Raw genomic sequence first — 24546 nt, forward strand, 5'->3', positions numbered from 1 at the left:
CACTTTTAGCCACAGCCCCTCAACCAGCATGTAGATCAGGTACTCAGACTGAAGTTAGACTGGATTAGCTTCATGCTTGTTTCAGGTGTGTGATTCAGCCACTACTGCACCTAAAGTGATCAGCAGGGCTGACTGAAAACTGGTATTGTTTAAAAGGAAAAAAATCTATATCCCTCTTAAGTTTAGGTTCCCTTTAACGTCAGGGTTAGGCAGCAACACTCAGCTAACGAAAAAGTACTATTTGGGTGCCAGCGCTATACCTGCCAAAGCCTGAGAATTAGCGATGACTATGTATGGTTTAACCTCTGTATTCCCGACCCAAGCTTGGGGTGAAAAAACAAACAAACAAACAAACAAAAAAAAAACATGCTGCTAGCGGTGATCCGGAGCCTGGGTTGGAATGACCCCCTCTTGAGTTACTGAAGACAGAGCAGTGGAGAGGCATTTAAAATTAATCTCCCTGGGATCGGGACACTGTGTCCTCCAAGACTCTTGATCTCTTGAGTGAGATTGCCGTCTGTTACATGATAGATCATTGAGATTGCTGTCTGTCACATGATATATCAGAGATCGAACACAGAGATAGAGAGCAAACCCCCAGTAAAGGTGGAAGTGCAGTGTTGGATCCCAAAGAAGCGAGTTCTCTGCAGGGGCTGCTTGAAATGAGGGACAGAGGTTCTCTGACATTAGCTCTGAAATTTAGGATCTAAAAGCAGAAAAAAATTGCACCGCCTTTAGACCCTAAAATACTGAGCGTATCAAACTGCCAGGGAGGTTAAGCATGGGTGCTATATGCAATGCCCGTACTATAGAATTAGTGATGAAAGTGTTTGGTTTAGGCACAAGAGATCAAATTCTAAACGGTGAGTTGGGATGGCCAACAAAATGCAAATAATTCCAAGCTGATGCAGATATTTACAAATGTATGCAGCTTGAAAATGGACTTAAAGAGAAACTGTGACCAAAGATTGAACTTCATCCCAATCAGTAGCGGATACCCCCTTTGCCATGAAAAATCTTTTCCTTTCCTCAACCGGATCATCAGTGGGCTCTGTATGGCTAATATTGTGTTGAAACCCCTCCCACAGTGTGAGGTCAGGACCATGGTGCTGATATCACACTGTGGGAGCCTTGATGCATTGTGGAAAATAACAGCAGTTTCCAACTGTCAAAAAAGCAAGCAGCAGCTACTTCCACTGACATCACCTGCCAGCAGTAAAAATGTCAGCATGTGATAAATGTCAGAATGTAAATCAGGAAGAGGAAAGATTTTACAATGGGCAAACCATGACTAAATCCTTTATACATGATTATTGTAAAAATTAAGCACTTGTTATTTTCACTGGCGTTCCTCTTTAACCTATTTTGGTTCCTGGACGTAGAAACTACGTCCAGGAACCATACGCGCTACCGTGTGCTCCCGCGCACTCCCGGCTGCGGATTCGGTAGCCACGGAATCAATGTATCTGGCTATAGTGCCAGATCACTGATTCCTCTCCCCCGCTGAAAAAGCGACAGCTTCTCTCGGAAGCTGTGCTTTTTCTGGCCGTTGCCTCCCCCCTGCGTCACTCTAAGCGTGTTACGCTTAGAGTGACGTCATGTAAACAAACTCATGGCCGCCATCTTGTGGCCAAAAAGTAAAACTACAACTAAAAGTAAAAAAATTTTTAAGCAACACACAATTACATTTTAAAACTATAGTTTACATCCCACCCTCCCAAAAATACCCAAATAAAATGTTTAATATAAAGGGTCTAAACTTTTTAAATATCAATGTAAAGATGAAATATTTCTATATTTTTTTATTTTAAACTTGTAAATCGTGATAGATGCAAAACGGAAAAAATGCACCTTTATTTCCAAATAAAATATTGTCGCCATACATTGTGATAGGGACATAATTTTAACAGTGTAATAACCGGGACATATGGGCAAGTACAATACGTGAGTTTTAATTATGGATGCATGTATTATTTTAAAACTATAATGGCTGAAAACTGAGAAATAATGATTTTTTTCCGTTTTTTTGTTATTCTTCCTGTTAAAATGCATTTACAGTAAAGTGGTTCTTAGCAAAATGTACCCCCCAAAGAAAGCCTAATTGTTGGCGGAAAAAACAAGATATAGATCAGTTCATTGTGATAAGTAGTGATAAAGTTATAGGCTAATGAATGGGAGGTGAACATTTCTCAAGTGAAAACGACGGAACGCGAATGGGTTAAAGCATTTATTGATTAAAGCATTTTTTTTAAATGCTGTATGTTACGGCACACATTACCACAAGTACTAGGATCAATTTCTTTCCTCACACAGCTCTGCCTCCTTGCTGTAAAATCATCACGACACATCCAGATAAACAAATGTGTCAAGACTGCAGGACAGACTGTGTTCCTGCAAAGGGGGTGTGCGATTGTTTGTTATCAACTCCTCAGTGTATATTCTGGTAGTTACCCAGCTGAAAGAATCATATTTAGGTGGTGATAATGGGTTAAATTAGCAGAAGTGTGTGTTTTTTTTTTTCACTTATCTGACTGTTCAGAAAGATATTAGCAGTAGATCTTTATCAAGGTTTCCCTTGTTCCAGCATGGAGCAGCCAGAGATGTTACAAGCACCAGAGCAGAAGTGAAACCCCACAAGTAGTCAGTCAGGAGTGGTATATACATGTCTCCCTAACCAATATCTCCCTTACTGCTATCAATATTACAGCAATATTCCAGCACATCTAGCTACCTGTTATCTCCTCTGATCAGCTTTCCTCCTCTGTGCATACAGTGAGGAGAACACGGAGAAGTATTTGTGAGCTGTGTCAGGAGTGAAATATAAATTTTTAAGCAGGCAGAGAGAACGGGGGTAATAAATACAGTGACACTAGTGGTAATGTGAAGCCTAATTGTGGGAAAACACGGGTCGATCCGGCGACCAATTAGCCGCTGGATCGACTCCGGCCGCAACCCCGCTCATCCGTATCGATTACCGCTTGTCCCTGCCGGCGCTCCTCATCAGCCGCTTGATTCCCTGCCATTGTCCGCCGGCGGGGATCGAGCGGGTGGGGGTCGAGCAGCGTGATCGAACCAGCTGAATATCATCAGCTGGCCGGATCAGCTGCTCGATACACAGTACAGAAACGTACTGTGTATCCCCAGCATTATACAGAGTGTTTAAAAAAAAAAAAAAAAAGTGTTTATCAATAGTTGTCCTTTAACTACCACGTTGGCTTCATGCGATTGGAAAATTTTCAAGCTGCATAAATTACACAGCACTGAAACAGCAAAAATATATTGTATTTAAAAACATTGCATAATATGAGCCTACCTTAACTCATCGCTCTGTTGCACACACACACATTAAAAATTTTTTATATAATATATATATATATATATATATATATATATATATTTTTTTTTTTTTATTTTTTTTTAAAGAACAGTGGTGGTAAAAAGGGCTATTTACTCTGTACTAACTATGAACATAAATTTTACTTACCGAATAAGGTGGCACACCTCGACCCATGCGGGGCCACTCTAGACTCATTTGTCTCATTTGCTGATACTCCCAAAACATGTATTCTTCTTCTAACTCTCTCCGGTACATGTCTTCATAACGTCTGCAGAAATATGGAAAAGAAGTATGGGATAAGGACATATTTAATTCATTTATTGTATTTATAAAGCGCCAACATATTACGCAGCGCTGACACATGTTGCGAGTAGCATTTATCTGTAATAAACAGGAGCTTCAACAAAGACTAATACTTTGAAATAGTAACACTTTACATAGTAGAGTGAAATGTGGATAATAAAATACAAACCATGGACTTCTTTCAAGGCTACATGTGCACATACATTTTAAAGGATTAGTAGAATCATTAATTTTTGTCCTCGTTTTAACTACAGGTACAATAAAGAGTGGGACGTAATCAGGATTTAAGTTAAAGAGACACTGTACGAAAACCCCCTCCCCACCAGGGGGATACTTATCTCGGGAGGAGGAAGCCTTTGGATCCTAATGATGCTTCCCAAGTCCCAGCGATCCAGCGCTGGAAGTTCCCAAAACAACAGGCACAGTAGCATCTGCAATATTTGCCTTCCCCAGCTCCAGCACATGCGCAGTATCGGCATATCGATGAGCTAAGGAGGAAATAGCCGAGCCCGATCGGGTGCGCTCTACTGCGCAGGCGTCTCGGACCCAATCGGGTTCTGTTATTTCTGCCTGAACCCAATCAGAAAGCCACTACTGCACCTGCGCTGGATCACGGGAGGTAAATATTTTACTCCCTGATGTTAGGCCTTCCAGCGCTGGATCGACAGATTTTCTTTAAAGAATATTTAAGGCCAAAAAAGATTGATTGTATGTAAAACGTAGTACATACTTTTGTTATAAAGGTCATCCTTTTGCAGGTTGTGTCCTTCCTTCTCTCCCATCCGCCTCTTTTCCTCTGTTAAGAGTACTTCTAGAAGCCCAACTAATATAAGCCAGGATCTTTAAACCAAATGTAATTGCTCCTGCGCAGTAGCCCTCCCTCTGACCCGCCAATGGCGCTGTCCGCGCCCTTTTAGCTCTCCTCCTGCTTGGGGTTTGCTCACAGCTTTTTAATCGGTTCCTGCAGTGTCATGCTCTTGTTCTGCCTCAATACACAGCCAGTCTGCAGTTGCCAGGGGGTGTCTGAATACACTTGCACTACTGTGAGCGAACCCCTTGCAGGAAAGCCTGAAAGGAGGGTGCTGTGCTTGAGTGCCATTACATCTGGTTCAAAGGTTGTGACTACTGCTGCAACAGTGTTCTCCCCAGAAATTTTTTCCAGCCGAGTACCATGAAAAATTATAAAGCACTACAAACACCAGTATTTGCTGTTCAACTGCCAAGAAAAGGGTTATTATAAAGTATACAATTAAATAAAGGTTGCACACATATCCACAAAGATGAGTCACCATCAGGGTCTCATACAAAAGGCATTGTTCAGCCAATTGTCAGGCATTTCACACCCCCTACACAGCTTATTCCACATCTGCAATTCATGTGTATAATACACATATAATAATGATGTAATAAAGCTCTCATCCATCCATCCGTTCACACATCAGAAGTGCCAACACCAAATATGACAATTATCATCTAGAGACCAGTCTCATTTTAGGCTGTGGTGCTTGCAACATCAGGTTTTTGGGAGTGATTTATGCTGGCAACACAAAAACATAACTATTATTCCAATATCCATTAGTGCATATATCTAGGTCAGGGATCCCCAACCACCAGGCGGGTCTGGCCACTTGCCCCACTCCCCCCGCTCCTGTTACCTTATGAGCTGGTGGCCGCTTCCTCTCCCGTAGCCCCTCTCCCCTTTGCAGCATGTTCTATAACTGCAGAGCGCCCCCCGGCTGCTGTAAGGAGAGAAGGAAGCAGGGCATTGGTTCCCATGGTAACGTCGATGCATATCGCCGCTACAGGAAGCCGCTCTCCTGCTTCCTTCCTTCCTTCCTTACAGCAGCTGCGGGGCGCGCTGCAGTTATAGAAGATGCTGCAAAGAGGAGAGGGGCTACGGGAGAGGAAGCGGCCTCCAGCTCATAAGCTAACAGGAGCGGTGGCCGCAGGGGGAGTGGGCTATACAGGGGTAACTATACTAGCTGTGTAGGGGCAACTACACTACCTGTGCAGGGGCAACTATATTAGCTGTGCAGGGGGCAACTATACTCCCTATACTGGGATACTGGGGGCAACTATGCTAGCTATATGCAGGGGCAACTATACTCCCTGTACTGGGATACTGGGGGCAACTATACCAGCTGTGCAGGGGCAACTATACTCCCTATATTGGCATACTGGTGGCAACTATACCTTGATACCCTATACAGGGGCTACCTACCTATCCATACACTCCAAATGGTGGGGCTCTGGCTGCTAACCCCCCCTTTACACCGGACCCCTGATCTAGGTGCACTACAGTCTACAATGAGACCGGGTCTATAGAGAATTGTCATATTTGGTGGTGGTGGTGGCACTTCTGATGTGTGTAAACAGATGGATAAATGGATGAGTGGCAGCGCTTTATTACATCATGGAGTCAGTGGGTGCAGTTCCTGACAGCTTTTTCTAGATTATATTGATCTTCATTATGTGTCTGTCTATATTGGCTTAATTCTTAGCCTGTGACATTGATTGACCCGCAGACATTTTTTGATCTCTGCCACTGCACACAAAAGGTGTATGCTACACGATTTGGTGCAGATGTGGAATAAGCTGTGTAGGGGGTGTTCAATTTAAAGAGACACAATCGAAAAACAAATTAGGATATAACGAATTGGTTGTATGGTACGGATAATTACTAGAACATTAGTAGCAAAGAAAATATTCCCATATTTTTATTTTCAGTTAGTGTTTTTTTTATAACATTGCATCATTCTCTAATATTTGCAGTTTACACACTACTCAGCATTCTAAATGATTTTACAGAGCAGGCCAGTGAACTGTTGAACCCTTCTCTGTAGAGAAAAAGAAAATACAGTCACAGACAGTTGAGATAATAAACTTCAGAAGACGGAGCTCTCTGTGACTTTGTAAATTGTGAAGCTCAATGGCTCTTTTGCATAGGTAACAGCTGGAGTTTAACTCTTCCTGTACTGGAAACAATATTAGACTTATGTCTCTGCCCCTAATGTTTTATTTCTTAGCTGTACTACATACAGTATACAAATATCAATTTTTTTTTTCGCTTCAGTGTCTCTTTAAGAGTCGAGGCCTTTTTCAGCCAATTTGCTGATATTTTTGTATGAGACCCCATTGGTGACTTATATTTGTGGATATATGTATGCAATCTTTAATTGTATAATAAAAACCCTTTTATTGGCAGTTGCACAGCAAAGATCGGTGGTTGTGGTGTTTTATGGTGCTAACTGGTTACCAGTGCTAGTGCCTGCCTTGGTGTGCATACAACTATGCACTTCAAGTTGTGTTTAGGGGCATGAAACATTTGTTGAGTGGGGTGGGACAGAGAAATACAGGGCCTGCAGTTCCACAAGGGCAAACTGGGCAATTGCCCAGGGCCCCCCCAATCCCAGTTCAGATCTACCCTCAGGTGGTGCCTGGGCATCCCTGAGGGGAGAAGATGGAGTTTAAGCTCTTCAGCCCAGCATGCAGTGTGGACCCTCTGATAACGTGTTTGTTCACTTCATACAGCAAAAGGAATGGCAGCGCTTTCAAAAAACTCATACCTAAATGTTTTAATAGTATAAGATGTGCAGAGCTCCAATACTCCTGGACTAAAATACACACCAACACTCATTGCAGGCACAAAAAAATGGGGGAACATAACTTCAGTGAGGGGTGAACCTATACCTGAATGAATTATCTGCCACAATATGCAAAGCTCCAATGACCACTGGACTAAAATACATACCTAGCTTCACTTCAGGCAAAGGGGGGGTGTTAGCTTCAGAGAGAATATGTGCACAAATTATGCTTACTAGACTTCCCCACAGCTGTGACGGACCCCCTTGGGGAAGACCTAACGCTAATCTAGCAATAAAAACACAACATTTCCAGTGCAGCTAATCACTGGCCTGGTTCTATCATGGCAGCAGTGGTTTAGTCACTCTGAACTAGTCAGATAGCGTACAGGGCGTTATACTTGTGGCAATCATTGCGCATCCTTTCTTCCCTGTAAAGAATCACAAATCGCACATAGTGCTCAGTACTGCTTTTAACAGGCTAAGAATTGCACCCTGTGACGCACACCAGAGGGTAGTGCCACCACCTTATGAGGAAAGTATGACGGGTCCCCCCCTTTGTGGTTGCACTCACCAAAAGCGCGTCTTGAACTATTGCATATCTCATTCACACTGCTTTGCCAGCCAAGAGTAAGATGCGGATATAAAAGCAAATCCTTTTAACGATACCATAGTCGCAGGTTCACAGTAAGAAGTATCGGCTCCACCGCGGACAACACAGAGCCACATGCTCCTACTGTTCCTCCCCCTTCCGGGTGACGTCAGCGTGCTCCTCCGACCCCGCCCTACACGTTTTGTCACACACCGTGACTCATTCAGGGGCTGGAGAACACGTACCAACGTCGGACTACAAAGACTACATCCGCTCTGGATCCGCCCGCGCAAACTGCCAGTGGGCGGATCCAGTTGCTAGGTTACCACCAAAGCGTGCTGGCTATATGTTTCCGCCATGTAGCTTACAAATTATATACATTTCTTACAATCCATATACTATAAACATTTCTTTCTGTATGAAATATTAAAATTAATATTTAAAACAGGCAGTTGATTGATTACCCACACCATACCACCCGTTCAATTACTATAAATTCCACATCCGTAGGTACCTCTCACTTTACACCTTACATATTTACTACTCCACCCCTAATCTCTATGAAGCCTCCCTCCCTCCATCACCTGTAAATCCACCTTTTGTGAACTCTTAAAGTGACAGTGTCTAATCATAATTTAATTTATAACCACCTTCCCACACATAATATGAATAAATTAATGTTATCTTTCCCACACAATACTTCATAAATTCCATAATAAAAGTAAACATTTCTCTCTATATTAACAGAAGTGCCAATACAAGATGCCCCCAATACCATGGAGGTCTTCCTAAAGCGACAGTGCACATTCTATTCATAACATTATACCTAATGAACCTTGTGTGCACACCTTTCCATTTATCACCTTACAATACCATCTCTAATCTCCATATCCAATGATTAAAGTGACAGTGCTCCACTCCATACTATACCACTTCAAAACATTATATATATATATATATATATATATATATATATATATATATATATATATATATATATATATAAATATAAATAAATATAAATATATATATAAATATAAATATATAAATATATATATATATAAATATATATAAATATATAAATATATATATATAAATATATATAAATATATATATATAAATATATATAAATATATAAATATATATAAATATAAATATATAAATATATATATATATAAATATATATAAATATATATATATATATATATATACATACATATATATACATATATATATACATATACATATATATATATACATATATATATATATATATATATATATATAGATAGATAGATAGATAGATAGATAGATAGATAGATAGATAGATAGATAGATAGATAGATAGATAGATAGATAGATAGGAGAAAAGTGTTTTTAAAACAAAAAAAGTCAACCTTCAAATAATTATGTTCAGTTCTGCACTCAATACTTGGTCGGGAATCCTTTTGCAGAAATTACTGTTTAATGCGGCGTGGCATGGAGGCAATCAGCCTGTGGCCTTAAGCTCATCCAGAGTGTTGGGTCTGGTGTCTCAACTTTCTCTTATAAATATCCCGCAGATTCTCTATGGGGTTCAGGTCAGGAGAGTTGGCAGGCCAATTGAGCACAGTAATACCATGGTCAGTAAACCATTTACCAGTGGTTTTGGCACTGTGAGCAGGTGCCAGGTCATGCTGAAAAATGAAATCATCTCCGTAAAGCTTTTCAGCAGATGGAAGCATGAAGTGCTCCAAAATCTGATAGCTAGCTGCATTTACCCTGCCCTTGATAAAACACAGTGGACCGACACCAGCAGCTGACATGGCACCCCAGACCATCACTGACTGTGGGTACTTGACAATAGACTTCAGGCATTTTGGCATTTCCCTCTCCCCAGTCTTCCTCCAGACTCTGGCACCTTGATTCCGAATGACATGCAAAAGTTGCTTTCATCCGAAAAAAGTACTTTGGACCACTGAGCAACAGTCCAGTGCTGCTTCTCTGCAGCCCAGGTCAGGCACTTATGCCGCCGTTTCTGGTTCAAAAGTGGATTGACCTGAGGAATGCGGCACCTGTAGCCCATTTCCTGCACACGCCTGTACATGGTGGCTCTGGAGGTTTCTACTCCAGACTCAGTCCACTGCTTCCGCAGGTCCCCCAAGGTCTGGAATCGGTCCATCTTCCTCAGGGTCCGGTCACCTCTTCTTGTTGTGCAGCGTTTTCTGCCACACTTTTTCCTTTCCACAGACTTCCCACTGAGGTGCCTTGATACAGCACTCTGGGAACAGTCTATTCGTTCAGAAATGTCTTTCTGTGTCTTACCCTCTTGCTTGAGGGCGTCAATGATGGCCTTCTGGACAGCAGTCAGGTCGGCAGTCTTACCCATGATTGCGGTTTTGAGTAATGAACCAGGCTGGGAGTTTTTAAAAGCCTCAGGAATCTTTTGCAGGTGTTTAGAGTTAATTAGTTGATTCAGATGATTAGGTTAATAGCTAGTTTAGAGAACATTTTCATGATATGCTAATTTTTTGAGATAGGAATTTTGGGTTTTCATAAGCTGTATGCCAAAATCATCAATATTAAACCAATAAAAGGTTTGATCTACTTCAGTTGTGTGTAATGAATCTAAAATATATGAAAGTCTAATGTATATCAGTACATTACAGAAAAGAATGAACTTTATCACAACATGCTAATTTTTTGAGAAGGACATACATATATTAGACCCGCGCCAATGCGATTGCACATACTCCACTGCAGCAACTTTCAGACATCCTGGATCCTTATGTACTTCCAAAAAATAGGCTGAAACACTATGCCACTTACACCCTTTGTCTGGGCGGGTCAACGCAACTTGGCACCAACAAATCCTTCAAATTAGGTGCTCGCTTATAAATAAACTTCATTTTTTTCTGGGACAATGAGATTTAGTCGAGCATCCTGCTGCAGCACTGGCCAGTGTTTACAAAATATCCTCTCCAATGGTTTATACTGAGCATTAAACGTGGAGATGAAGGGAATTTCAGGAGGGTTGATATCCCTGTCTTTGTTCCCCCCAATCAACTTATCCCTCTCCATATCAGCTACCTCCCTTTCCAATTCATACATCTTCCTTGTACTGTACCCCTTTTCCACAAACCTCTGTGTCAAAACGGACACCTGTCTGTGGTAATCTACTTTACGAGTACAGTTCCTCCTAATTCTCTGAAATTGGCCTTTAGGGACTGCTTTCAGCCAGGATGTGTGATGGCAACTCCCCATAGGTATAAAACCATTCCGATCGGTTTTCTAGTCGGCCATCCTTAAAAATGGTGAGGTCCAAAAAAAAAAATCAATGCTCAAAGGACTAACTACAGCTTCCAGCTTTATATTAGGACATATTGAGTTGACCTTCTCCAAAAAAGAATACCATTCCTTAGCAGGGGCCCCCCAGATAATAAACAAATCATCAATAAAATGGCGCCATTCAATCACCCCTTCTGGATAGATCTGTATAGCCTTCTCCTCCCACTCTGACAAATATATTTTCCAGGGCCGGGGCGAAAAGCGCCCCCATGGCTCAACCCTTAAAGTGGACCCAAATTAAAAAAAACAAGATTTCAGAAATAAATTCTATTTTATACATTATAATAATAAATAGCAGCCTTTTTTCATGATGACAAATATAAAATATTTTACATTTATTGGAGGAACCCCTCCCTTCCTTTCAAATTGCCGGGATTTTTCCAGCAAACTGGTGGAGTAGATGGTGACCTGCAATGGAGGAATTGCTAATAGCTGCCCCAGTATAACCCTAGCTATGAAAAGAGAAGGGTGAAAAGCATGCACTGAAATGCTCATAGGTTTGAAGGAGTGTTTTGTATGTGTCAGAGTGGTGCAACTAAATATTTTTAATTAAAAAAAATTTTGGTTTGGGTCCGCTTTAATCTGTACATAGAACTTACCCTTATGCCAGAAATATTTCCTGGACAGGGCAAATTCCAGAAGTTTTAAAATAAACTCAACCAGTTTTAAAGAGGATCTGTAACATAAAAAGATCCCCTGGGGGGTACTCACCTCGGGTGGGGGAAGCCTCCGGATCCTAATGAGGCTTCCCACGCCGTCCTCCATCCGTCAGGGGTCTCGCTGCAGCCCTCCGTGGAGTCCGGGCAGCGGTGACGTCATTATTTACCTTCCTGGCTCCAGCGCAGGCGCTCTGACGGCTGTCGGCTCCGAACTACACGGAAATACCCGATCGCCGTCGGGTCTGCTCTACTGCGCAGGCGCAAGTTTCCGGCGCCTGCGCAGTAGAGCGGACCCGACTGAGATCGGGTATTTCCGTGTAGTTCGGAACGGAAAGCCTCCACAGCGCCCCCCGCTGGAGCCAGCAAAGGTAAATATTAAACTAACAGTCGGCACAGTCGCCGGCTGTTCGGAGGGCTGCGGAGAGACCCCCGTGGGACAGAGGACGGCGTGGGAAGCCTCATTAGGATCCGGAGGCTTCCCCCACCCGAGGTGAGTACCCCCCAGGGGATCTTTTTAATGTTACAGAGTCTCTTTAAAGGGACGGTCCCCTCTCTCTTCAGGACATTACCCACTGCACTAACCCCCCCCCCCCCCCCCCCGGTGGTCAATATTAGTATAGAGAGATGAAACATTTGCTATTACCAGCAGTGCCTCATCTCCCCCCTTAATCCCCTCCAGCACCTGGAGGGTATGTGATGTGTCCTTAAGGACCCTTGGAAGTTTAGACACCAGGGGTTGTAAGAAGAAATCAAGCACAGTGGTGTAGTGGTTAGCTCTCTTGCCTTGCAGCGCTGGGCCCCTGGTTTGAATCCCAGCCAGGGCACTATCTGCAAAGAGTTTGTATGTTCTCTGTGTCTGCGTGTGTTTCCTCCGGGCACTCCGGTTTCCTCCCACATTCCAAAAACATACGGATAAGTTAATTGGCTCCTCCTAAAATTGGCCCTAGACTACAGTACTTACACTACATAATATAGACATATGTCAATGGTAGGGATTAGATTGTGAGCTCCTTTGAGGGACAGTTAGCGACATGACAATTTATATATACACTGTACAGCGCTGCGTAATATGTTGGCGCTATATAAATACTAAATAATAATAATAATAATACCTCCCCATTCGGTATGTTACCGAGTCAATCCCATTAATAATGGGTCGACCTGGAGGATGTGTAATGGACTTGTGAACCTTTGGTAGCTTGTAAATAATTGGGGTTCTGGGATTTCTAGGTACAAGATGCTCAAATTCCCTCATTTATCAAACCATCATCCAACCCCCTATGAGTAATTCAATCAATTCCCTCTTATAAAACAGAGACCGGATTCCCCTCCAATTTCCTATAGGCTAATTCATCCCCTACTAGTCTGTCCAGCTCCATTAAATATTGATCATGATTAAAAACAATCCCCCCCCCCCCCCCCCCGATCTGCTGGTCGGATAATTAATTCTTTGTCTTTGAGCAGCTTGCACACCGCCCGATCGTAGTTCCTGATTTGGGTCGTCTACACCTGCTCCAAATCTCTAATCACCAGATTTTTAAATAAGTCTATAGCCTGTTTACTAGCATTTATTTCTCATATTGGAATGCATATATTCCCCAACCTGATTAACTATTATTTCGACCCTCTTTGTCCAAATAATACCTCTTAAACTTCAGTCTACAAAAAAACTTGTGGACATCGATAAATGCGTCAAATTTGTTTAAATCATTTTTTGGAGCATACTTCAAACCTTTGTCCAGCAACTTTATTTCAGATTTGTCCAATTGGCCCCCACTTAGGTTGAATATGCCCTCCCCTTTTACTATTCTTCTTTTCTTGTACCCTCCTTCCTCCTCTGACTCCCCTTCTGGCTCTCTTTTCCTGATGTTCTTTGGGGTGGGGTGAGGGTCTTCCCCTTGAAGATTTGGTAAGACTATTCACTTGTATACTGCAGCAAACATGGATGTGTTCAAATTCAGGAAGCACAGGAATGAGGACCTGGATCAAATCTTTAATGAGGAACTTTCTATTCAAACTGATTTGGATCAGGACTTTAAGCATTTGCAACATATGATGAAAACTACAGACCTGGTGGGACCTTGCTGCTTTACACAAAAATGAGAAAAAGGGCTTAGTACCTAAAAGATATAGGTGGGACATTATACCCACGGATGGGGAGGAGAGTGTTAATAATAAAGAATGGTTTGAATATGTTGAAACATGTGGTGTTGGTATGGTGAAGCTTTTGATCAAAAGAAAAACCAGGAGATTGGAACGTTTGGGAGGTGAAATTGATATATTGAAGGTTAAACTTGAGCCGTTTAAACACAGAGGAATTTCAACTAAGGTCCACCAAATTACAGGAGGCTCTTAATGCTAATGAAAATATCATTCTGGATAAACAAAACAATTCAGTAAATATATCTAGGCATATAAAAACAATGAGGCTTACAGATGGCAAGAAGTAAAAAAATAGTGATGCAGTATCTGAAAAAATGGAGGTGAATAGTGGAGTAACTAACCCCCAAAATGAACAGAAAGGGATAGAGTTGGGAGTTGGACCTAAAAGGGGTGCGGTGGGTGGGCAGGAACCTATGAAACCGAGCTCAGTACAGCAGAGACCACAGCCGCAACCCATGGGAGCCCCTAATAGGGGTAGGGGCGAGGGTTTTGGAAGGGCTAGGGGTTACAACTATTACCCCTCACGACCTTATATACCCAACCCATCCAACTATCCACCTGGACCCGTGAGGGGGGGGCATATCAGAACAGGGGCCATATCAGAACCCTCCTGAAATTCCCTTCATCTCCACGTTTAATGCTCAGTATAAACAGGTGCGTCGACCCGACCAGACATCAGGTTATTTCATGGTAGAGACCAGGTTACCACGTATAGGGGGTGTTGTATCTGTAGTGACACAATGAGTGTCAGTACGGATATGATCAGATCTAACGTCTACCAGCGTGATTTTAAACGTAGGCAGTTTATGACTTGTGCTACAACGTACGTAGTCTATGTCCTCACATGTGGCTGTGGTCTACAGTACGTTGGGAGGACAATACAGCCACTGAAAAAAAAAGAATTTATCAGCATATGTATAACATTAGAAAAGGGTTTAAGTGGCAGTGAGTTTCAGCCCATTTTTTGGAAGTACATGATAAGGATCCAAGATGTCTGAAAGTTGCTGCAGTGGAGTATGTGCGATCGCATTGGCGCGGATCTAATAGACTGCAGTAGCTTTGCAAAAAAAAGAGACTGAATTAATCTATAGGTTGGGTACTTTTACTCTGAGTGTAATACAGAATAAGATATTGTTTTATTGCAAATAATTAAGGTTGATTAGTGAATGGATATACATTGAAGCGTTTGGGCAATGGAGTCACATAATTTTCTTGTTATGCATGCGTGTGGTTATGCTAAATTTTAGTGTATAAAGCACTAATCAGAGAATTTATAATAAAAAAAATTATATATATATATATATATATATATATATATATATATATATATATATATATATATATATATATATATATATATATATATATATATATATATATATATATATATATATATGTGTGTGTGTGTGTGTGTGTGTGTGTGTGTGTGTGTGTGTGTGTGTGTGTGTGTGTGTGTGTGTGTGTGTGTGTGTATGTATGTATGTATGTATGTATGTATGTATGTATGTATGTATGTATGTATGTATGTATGTATGTATATATATATATATATATATATATATATATATATATATATATATGGATTGGAGTGGTATGGAGGGGAGCACTGTCACTTTAATAATTGGTTACGGAAATTAGAGATGGTATTGTAAGGTGATAAATGGAAAGGTGTGCACTGTCGCTTTAAGTTGTGTATCCTAGGCATTTGGGGAGTAGGGGGTGTAGGATTGAGGTGCTAGAGGTTATTACACAACTTCATTAGGTATAATGTTATGAATAGAATGTGTACTGTCACTTTAGGAAGACCATGGTATTGGGGGCATCTTGTATTGGCACTTCTGTTAATATAGAGAAAAGTTTACTTTTATTATGGAATTTATGAAGTATTGTGTGGGAAAGATAACATTAATTTATTCATATGTGTGGGAAGGATGTTATAAAATAAATTATAATTAGACACTGTCACTTTAAGAGTTCACAAAAGGTGGATTTATGGGTGATAGTTAGAGGGAGGGAGGCTTCATAGAGATTAGGGGTGGAGTAGTAAATATGTAAGGTGTAAAGTGAGAGGTACCTACGGATGTGGAATTTATAGTAATTGAACGGGTGGTATGGTGTGGGTAATCAATCAACTGCCTGTTTTAAATATTAATTTTAATATTTCATACAGAAGGAAATGTTTAAAGTATATGGATTGTAAGAAATGTAAAAAATGTATATAATTTGTAAGCTACATGGCGGAAACATATAGCCAGCACGCTTTGGTGGTAACCTAGCAACTAGGAGTGGGCAGTGTTTGCGGGCGGATCCAGAGCGGAGGGGGCGCAATATAGTCTTTTTAGTCCGACGTCGGTACGTGTTCTCCAGCCCCTGAATGAGTCACGGTGTGTGACGAAACGTGTAGGGCGGAGTCGGAGGAGCACGCTGACGGCATCTGGAAGCGGGAGGAACAGTGGGAGCGTGCGGCCCTGTGTTGTCTGCGGTGGAGCAGATACTTCTTACTGTGAACCTGCGACTATGGTATCGTTATATTAAAAGGATTTGCTTTTATATCCGCATCTTACTCCTTGGTTGGCAAAGCAGTGTGGATGAGATATGCAATAGTTCAAGACGCGCTTTTGGTGAGTGCAACCACAAAGGGGGGGACCAGTCATACTTTCCTCATAGGGTGGTGGCACTACCCTCTGGTGTGCGTCACAGGGTGCAATCCTTAGCCTGTTTCAAGCAGTACAGGGCACTGTGCAATTTGTGATGCTTCACAGGGAAGAAAGTATGCGCAGCTATTGCCACAAGTATAATTGATAGAGGTGAAGTGAACCTACGATCCCCTGACATTGTAAGTGTTGAATCCAGTGGAGCGCAGTATTCCCCTTGAAGATTTAGTAAGTGTACAGGGTATTGCTTCCATGGACCAGTTCCACCCTGCTGAGCTACTGGGGACTGCAGAATGCCTACACTGTGGCGTCTCCAAGGCAGCCAGCCAAAGGACCCTCTTCTCCCTCTCACCCCTTTCCCTGATCAGCTTCTGCTGAAACTTTGAGCACTACAGAATCCTACTCAGGTCTTCTTACCAGCCCAGAGACAGTTCAAGCAGTGGTATAGCTGAAGCATGAATTGCCCCGCAAATTCTAAGACTACCCCCCAATCCCTACTAGCACCTTGTCCCACATTGATGACAGGTGTATGGCAGTAGACATTCCAGCTGTTTACCTCCAAGCGTGGCAGCAGTGGATACAGCCAGGAATGCAGTGAATAACTAAAGACAACTTGAATCAATAAATTGACTTTTTTTACAAAACACATTGACATGTTTTATTGTGGCTCCTTTTAAACAACCTTATGCTCTTTTTTTACAGTAAGTGCTAATAAAAATTCAGACCTTCCTGCAGTGTACAGAAGCAGCGTGTACCAAGTGGGGAAGGGGAGGTATATTAAATCATAACCTCTTAGGTTGTGCTATTCCCTGCAAGAGTCGTTGCAGTTTAGCTTTAGTTACGGTGATCACAGCTGCCAGATTCCGCTGATCACCATAAAACAAATGTGCAGAGAAGCCCCCTTTGTCTCGCTAGTGGGACTGACATAAGAAGTTTATATAAAAATTCTTTAAAGGAATACTGTAGAGGGGTCAGGGGAAAAGGAGTTGAACTTGCCGGGGGCTTCTAATGGTCCTCCGCAGACATCCTGTGCCCGCGCAGTCACTCACCGATGCTCCGGCCCCGCCTCCGGTTCACTTCTGGAATTCACGCCTGCGTTGCAATGTCCTCTCTACCGCTGATGTCACCAGGAGCATACTGTGCAGGCCCAGTATGGTCTGTGTCTGCACAGTATGCTCCTGGTGACATCAGCGGGAGACAGGACACGGCAACACAGGAGCAGTGGTTTTCAGACTTAAGTCTGAAATTCCAGAAGTGAACCGGAGGCGGGGCCGGAGCATCAGCTGCGCGGGTACAGGATGTCTGCGGGGGACCATTAGAAGCCCCGGGTAAGTTCAACTCATTTTCCCCAGACCCCCTTGCAGTATTCCTTTAAAGGGAACCTTAACAGATGTCCTGTGCCCTTGCAGTCAGCCGTGGCACAGTTTTCTGCACAGCTCTGCCCGCACGCGTCCTTGATCGTGCTCCTATATCAATAGCTGTCTTGTGCCTGCGCAGTACGTGTATGTAGTACGAGTACGTAAATATTATACATACTGCGAAGCCACAAGATGGCCACAGGGAAGAGTCTCAGACAGCGTTCTAGATGAACTAAGGCACGATGGAATAGCAGGCTGGAGGACAGTGGGGTCACGGCTGGGCGGATAGACCAGGAAACCGCGCAGGGGAGAACCCACTGGAAAAACTGTATGCTTGTTATACCATGCAAGTAAACTTGAGTGGACAATTTGAATAAATGTTATTGTTTTTAGAAGCATATTGCACTATCATGTGTATTATTGCTCCGAGGTAAAGTGAAATGTTTGCATATGACAAGGAGGAGGAGCCAGCAGTAACCAGGAGTGGTCGAATGGTGAGGGGAGCCTGTTGAACGCCCCGCAGGTGTAATCTGGCTGATGTAAGGGTAGCCAGGCAGACTGAGTTGTGCACCATAATGGTGATGGTGGAGGCTTTGTCTTATTTGTGGCTGTTGAGTGCCGAGGATGTTTAAAGGGGAACTGAAGAGAGAGGTATATGGAGGCCACCATGTTCATTTCCTTTTAAGCAATACCAGTTGCCTGGCAGCCCTGCTGATCCTCTGCCTCTAATACTATTAGCCATAGCCCCTGAACAAGCATGCAGCAGATCAGGTGTTTCAGACTTTAAAGTCAGATCTGACAAGACTAGCTGCACGCTTGTTTCTGGTGTTATTCAGATACTAATGCAGAGAAATAGACCAGCAGGGTTGCCAGGCAACTGGTATTGATTAAACGGAAATAAATATGGCAGCCTCCGTATACCTCTTACTTCAGTTCCCCTTTAATAAGAACTGTGAATATTGAAGGCGATACTTGGCCAAAGAAACATAAGCAAACCAGTCATTTTTTTGAAGGACTGTATAAAATGATGTGCACCTGAAATTTTATTAATGTCATTGTGGATTTGACAATTACTAATTGGGCCTGTGTATGTGTGTGTTTGCAATCCCAGTGAGATCCCTCAGAAATTGGCTAAGGGTGTTAGAGGCTTTTGTAGTTAACCGCTAGCACATATTGGTGTGGTACAATTTTAAAAAAAAAAATCCACTTACCTGGGGCTTCCTCCAGCCCGTGGCAGGCAGGACGTGCCCTCGGCGCCGCTCCGCAGGCTCCCATTGGTCTCCGGTGGCGCGCCCGATCTGGCAAGGCCGGCTGCCAGGTGGGGTTCTTCTGTGCTCCAACGTGCGCCGCAAGAGGGCGCGCTGACGTCATCTGACGTCCTCCAGCCCGGTGGACGTCCGATGATGTCAGCGCGCCCCCGTGAGGCGCATTTTGGAGCGCAGAAGAGCCCGACCTGGCAGCCGCCCTGGCCAGGTCGGCCACCGAAGAACACCGGGAGCCTGTGGAGCGACGCCGATGGCACGTCCTGCTGCCACGGGCTGGAGGAAGCCCCAAGTGGATTTGGATTTTTTTAACTGCGTGAACCTTCCCTTTAAGCAATTGTGATTTGGTCACCAGAATTAGCTGGCGGCTAAAAGGGCTTGGGAAGAACACTGTGCAATGTGATCTGTTCAGTCAGGCCTGACTGGTAAAGGCTGCCTCTGGCATTGGGCCAGGGGGAATCAGGGGAAGTAGCCCAGAGCTGTTTTTTGATTGTGCTGCCCTGCTCCCTTTTATCCACCGTGGCTCATATGCGGATATGGAGTTGGCTCCTTTGTGTTTAGGAGATCCTGCGGTACCTGGGGGCAAGCCAACAGGTGGAAAGAGATTCCTCATTTTGAATCTATGAGTGGCACTGGTTAGTTAGCCAAGTTCGTCAACACTGTTTTATGGCTTTCCTTGAATGCTTTTTTGTATTTGTTTAAAAAAAAAAAAAAATCTTATTTGACAAATCCATCATCTATCACTGATTCCATGTGATAAAAGTCACCCTCTACCGCTCCTCACCTACCACACATATCACCAACAATCATCTGTCACTATCTAAATTAATCCGAATTTTTAAAAAAAAATTATATGGAAAATATTCATCACATAATTTCATCATATGCTCTTCAGCCACCATAATTCATCATGTATCTAACCACAATTGCTATACAGAGGCACGCCCTATTTGTGGCTACAAGCAGTATTAGGCACTGCTATTTGGACTGAGGAAGTGTGGATGCACCTATGAAACGCATTGCTAGTGCAATACAATTCTATTAATACGTGAATTTGTCTTCATTGAGGTAAGCAACCTCACTGGTTTACATTTTATTTGTTTTTAATACATTTTATCTTCTTTAAGCACCTCTTTCCCCTTTATACAGTAAAGTTCTGATCAGGTCATTGTACACCCCCCTCCTACACATAGCAAACTTTGGTATATGTATGTATTAACCACCCCCTACATGCAACAATTACAGTATATTTCTCTCTATACAGCGCCCCCCCCCCCCCCCACACACACACACACACACCTTTGATCCTCATACAACACAATCACACTAACATTACCAACAAGTACTACCTTTAACACTTCCCCATCCCCATCCACCCTCACACACCAATCACACTACCCTCCCGCGCACTTAATTTATTTCCACATTTATACACATACAATACAAACATTAAGTCCTCCTTTACACAGAAACTCACATGTTACCGATCCCTTTCACATGGCAAGCATGTTACCAAGCATGGCCTCCCCCTTCCGCACTTCTCAGTCACAAACTATAGCACATTGCAACATAACATCACTAATACCCTTTTTTCCATGCCCCTTAGAATTCTCTTCTTATTAGCATATTGCCACTTCCTACTTTTCTCAACTCCACCTGTTTTCATCAAGTCTCCAATGTACATATGCATGTCCAATACGCTACCCATGTGTCCCCTTTCCTCCAATCACAGTGACCCTCCCAAACATGTTTATTTTCTCTCATCTAATACCTTTCCCTGCCATATTGGGCCACTATTTGTGCGCCACTGCTTTTCCCCCTCATTGCGCAGGCACCTAGCACATACCCACTCCTGGTGGCTTCTTGTGTGCATTTGCCCTTACTACACTGTACAAATGAGTGGACACACTGCCCTCTGTTCCTCTCTTCTCCTGTATCACAGCTGCTCTCCTCTTCACATCGCCTCCCCACCCTCAACTTCTTTGATCAGTGTTAAAATCTTCCAGTGCTGCTACCCTTCATTAATTAAGAACACCAGCTCTGAGCAATACAGGAAAAAAGACAGGCATGAAGTACAGCACTGGGAAGTTTAAAGACTGAACAGTTGCAAACAAGTACAGGACATGGGGGAGAGCTGTAAGGAATGCAGAACAAGATCGAGCAATAAAGCACAGCACTGAAGGGTTAAGAGTCTAAGTTTTCATACAACCAAAAATAATCAGAATTCTTGAATTGATAAAAATTGTGTGGTGTGTGGCCACCATTAAAGAGACACTGAAGTCTCCTATAAACCGTGTTTTTATTTTAAAAATGTGTTTAACATTACTGTCCTACCTAAACCGCCGCATCCCCGCCGCTGTGCACCAAATAAATACACCCCCCCAACTCGCCCTCCCTCTCCTTCGCAAAATCCACGACTTTCTTGGTCGTGGATTTTGCTGCCCTCTACTCTTCCATGTGAGGTAGAGCTATGAGCTGCAGCCCTGCCTCTACACACATCTGTCAGTGGCAGATCTCCGCCTCTCCCCCGCCCCTCTCAGTGAAGCAAGACAGAGGCGCGGGGGAGAGGCGGCGATCCAGGCTGACAGACGCGCCGAGAAGCAGAGCTGCGGCTCATAGCTCTGCCTCTCACGGAAGCGCTGCCTGGATTGCCACCCAGGGAGTTAGGGGGGGGGGGGATTTAGTTAGTGTACAGAGGCGGGGATGCGGTGGTTAAGGTAGGACAGTAACGTTAAACACATTTTTACAATATAAAAACTGTATTTTTACGAGACTTCAGAGTCTCTTTAAAGTATATGCTGGCTGTAAGAGAAAATTAAGGCTTTACTTACCTGTGACCCAGCAGTTCAGTATGCTTGCCCTCCAGCACACTGGTAGCCTGCCCAAAGGATCAAAGAGGGTTTTCGGTAATCTTTAAATTTTTTTTTTTATTATTATTTTTTTTTAGCAAATAGTATAATACAGAATATTATTTAGGCTACTTTCTGCCTCTCTGTGCTAATGTAGAAATATTAGTCACAGTTACTGAACGTTAGGTTGTGCTGACTGCGCACATTAAGTTTAGCCAGCGTTACATGAATTGTGTAATACACATTACACAAAAAGCAACGTGTACAGTGCGGTCCATAAGTATTCATACCCCTGGCAAATTTTGAATTAAAGTTACTTTTATTCCACCTACAAGTCATTTTTTTTATGGGAATTGACATAGGAGTCTCCCAAAAGATAATAAAACGATGTACAAGAGGCATTATTGTGGGAAGAAAAAAAAACATTTCTCAGCTTTTATTTACATTTGAGCAAAGTGCCCAGTCCAAAATGATTCATTCCCTTCACAAACTGTCACAGTCTGTGGGAAAATCCAAAGTTCTATACCATTCAAAATAGTACAATCTGTTCTAAAGTATACTAATAACCCTGATTAATTGGGAATAGCTGTTTTAATCAACTCAACAGGTGAAAAACAGCAGCTCTCTGCAGTTGGTTTGTGGACAGTCATGTCTAAGACAAAGGAGCTCAGTGAGGACCTGCGGTTGCGCATTGTTGCTGCTCACATGTCAGGAAAGAGCTACTAGGCCATTTCTAAATGTTTTCAAGGTCCAGTGGCTACAGTGCAAAGTATTTTTAAAAAATACATGATGTTCCACACTGTGGAAAATCTCAGAGGACGTGGACGGAAGCCAAAAGTGACACCTGTGCTGGCCAGGAGGAGAGTGAGAGAGGTGAAAAAGAATCCAAGGATCACCACCAGGCCATCCTGGTGAATCTGGGCTCTGCTGGTGGCAATGTCACAAGGCAGACAATCCAACGGACACTGCACACTGTTGGGTTCAATGGATGCCGTCCAAGGAGGACGCCACTTCTCCAGATAAGGCACACAAAAGCTCGCTTGGCCTTTGCAAATGCTCATCTGGATAAAGAAGACGACTTCTGGTCTTCTGTGTTATGGTGAGATGAAACAAAAATTGAATTGTTTGATCACAATGATGTTTCCTTTATTTGGCGTAAAGAAGGAGAAGCCTTCAACCCAAAGAACACCATCCTCACTGTCAAACATGGTGGTGGGAGCCTAATGCTTTGGGGGCATTTTTCAGGCAATGGACCAGAGAACCTAATCACAGTAAATGGCACCATGGAAAAAGAGCAATACATGAGGATTTTCAACGACAACATCAGGTAGTCTGTAGAGAAACTTGGCCTTTTGCACCAGTGGACATTTCAGCACGACTATGACCCAAAACACACAGCAAAAGTGGTGAAGAAATGGTCAGCAGACAACATTAACGTTTTGGAGTGGCCCAGCCAGAGTCCTGACTTGAATCCAATTGAGAATCTGAGAAGGGAGCTAAAGATCAGGGTGATGGCAAGAAGACCCTTCAACCTGAAGGTTTGGAGCTTATTACCAAAGATGAATGAGCAAAAATACCTGTGGAGACATGCAAAAAGCTGGTCTGCAATTATAGGAAGCATTTCATTTCTGTAAAAGCCAATAAAGGCTTTTCTATTGATTATTGAGAAGAGAATGAATAATTTTGGACTGGACAATTTTTGCTCAAATGTAATTAAAAGCTAAGAAATGTTTCTTCTCCACAATAATGCCTCTTGTACATAGTTATCTTTTGGGAGACACCTATGTCATTTCCAGTCAAAAATGACTTGCTGGTTGAATAAAAGTAACTTTAATGGACCTCTGTCGCGAAAATCTTAAAGTTTAAAATACATGTAAACATATACAAATAAGAAGTACATTTCTTCCAGAGTAAAAATGAGCCATAAATTACTTTTCTATGTTGCTGTCACGCCTTTATCACATCACGGCTGGACTACTGCAATGCCCTTTATGCTGGCCTCCCCAAAAAGGACCTGCGTCTCCTGCAATTAGTGCAGAATGCTGCTGCCAGGTTACTAACAAACCAGCCTCGCCACTGTCGCATTACACCGATCCTTCGCTCACTGCACTGGCTACCAGTAGAATGGAGAATACTCTTCAAGATTGGACTGCTGACATTCAAATCCCTGCACAATCTGGGCCCTGGATACATGAAGGACTTGCTGAAGCTGCACCACACCTCACAACCTCAGATAAACAAGTTCTATAAACTTGGTCACTCCCAAAGTGCACCTCAAAAAATCTGGAGACAGAGCCTTCTGTCATGCTGCCCCTACTCTTTGGAACACACCCAGTAAAGACAGCACCATCCCTGGAGCTATTCAAATCCAGACGGAAAAGCCACCTGTTTAGCCTGGCATTTCCTGACTTATAAAATTCTTCCTCTGTACCACGATGGTCTGCGCCATGCTTATGCGCTT

At 42.9% G+C, this 24546-nt stretch overlaps 1 protein-coding gene across 2 annotated transcripts in view; it reads right to left on the reverse strand.

The window, feature by feature from the left end:
- The window catches only part of ZFR2 (zinc finger RNA binding protein 2), a 246077-nt gene that overhangs the window by 96080 nt on the left and 125451 nt on the right, over window positions 1–24546 (reverse strand). For both annotated transcript variants that reach the window (XM_068233784.1, XM_068233785.1), the window contains exon 10: window positions 3485–3605. In XM_068233784.1, the coding sequence (XP_068089885.1) occupies window positions 3485–3605 (121 nt within the window). The remainder of the gene's footprint in view (window positions 1–3484; window positions 3606–24546) is intronic.

The sequence above is a fragment of the Hyperolius riggenbachi genome, chromosome 1, assembly GCF_040937935.1.
Source record: "Hyperolius riggenbachi isolate aHypRig1 chromosome 1, aHypRig1.pri, whole genome shotgun sequence".
In the NCBI taxonomy this organism is placed as follows: Eukaryota; Metazoa; Chordata; class Amphibia; order Anura; family Hyperoliidae; genus Hyperolius; species Hyperolius riggenbachi.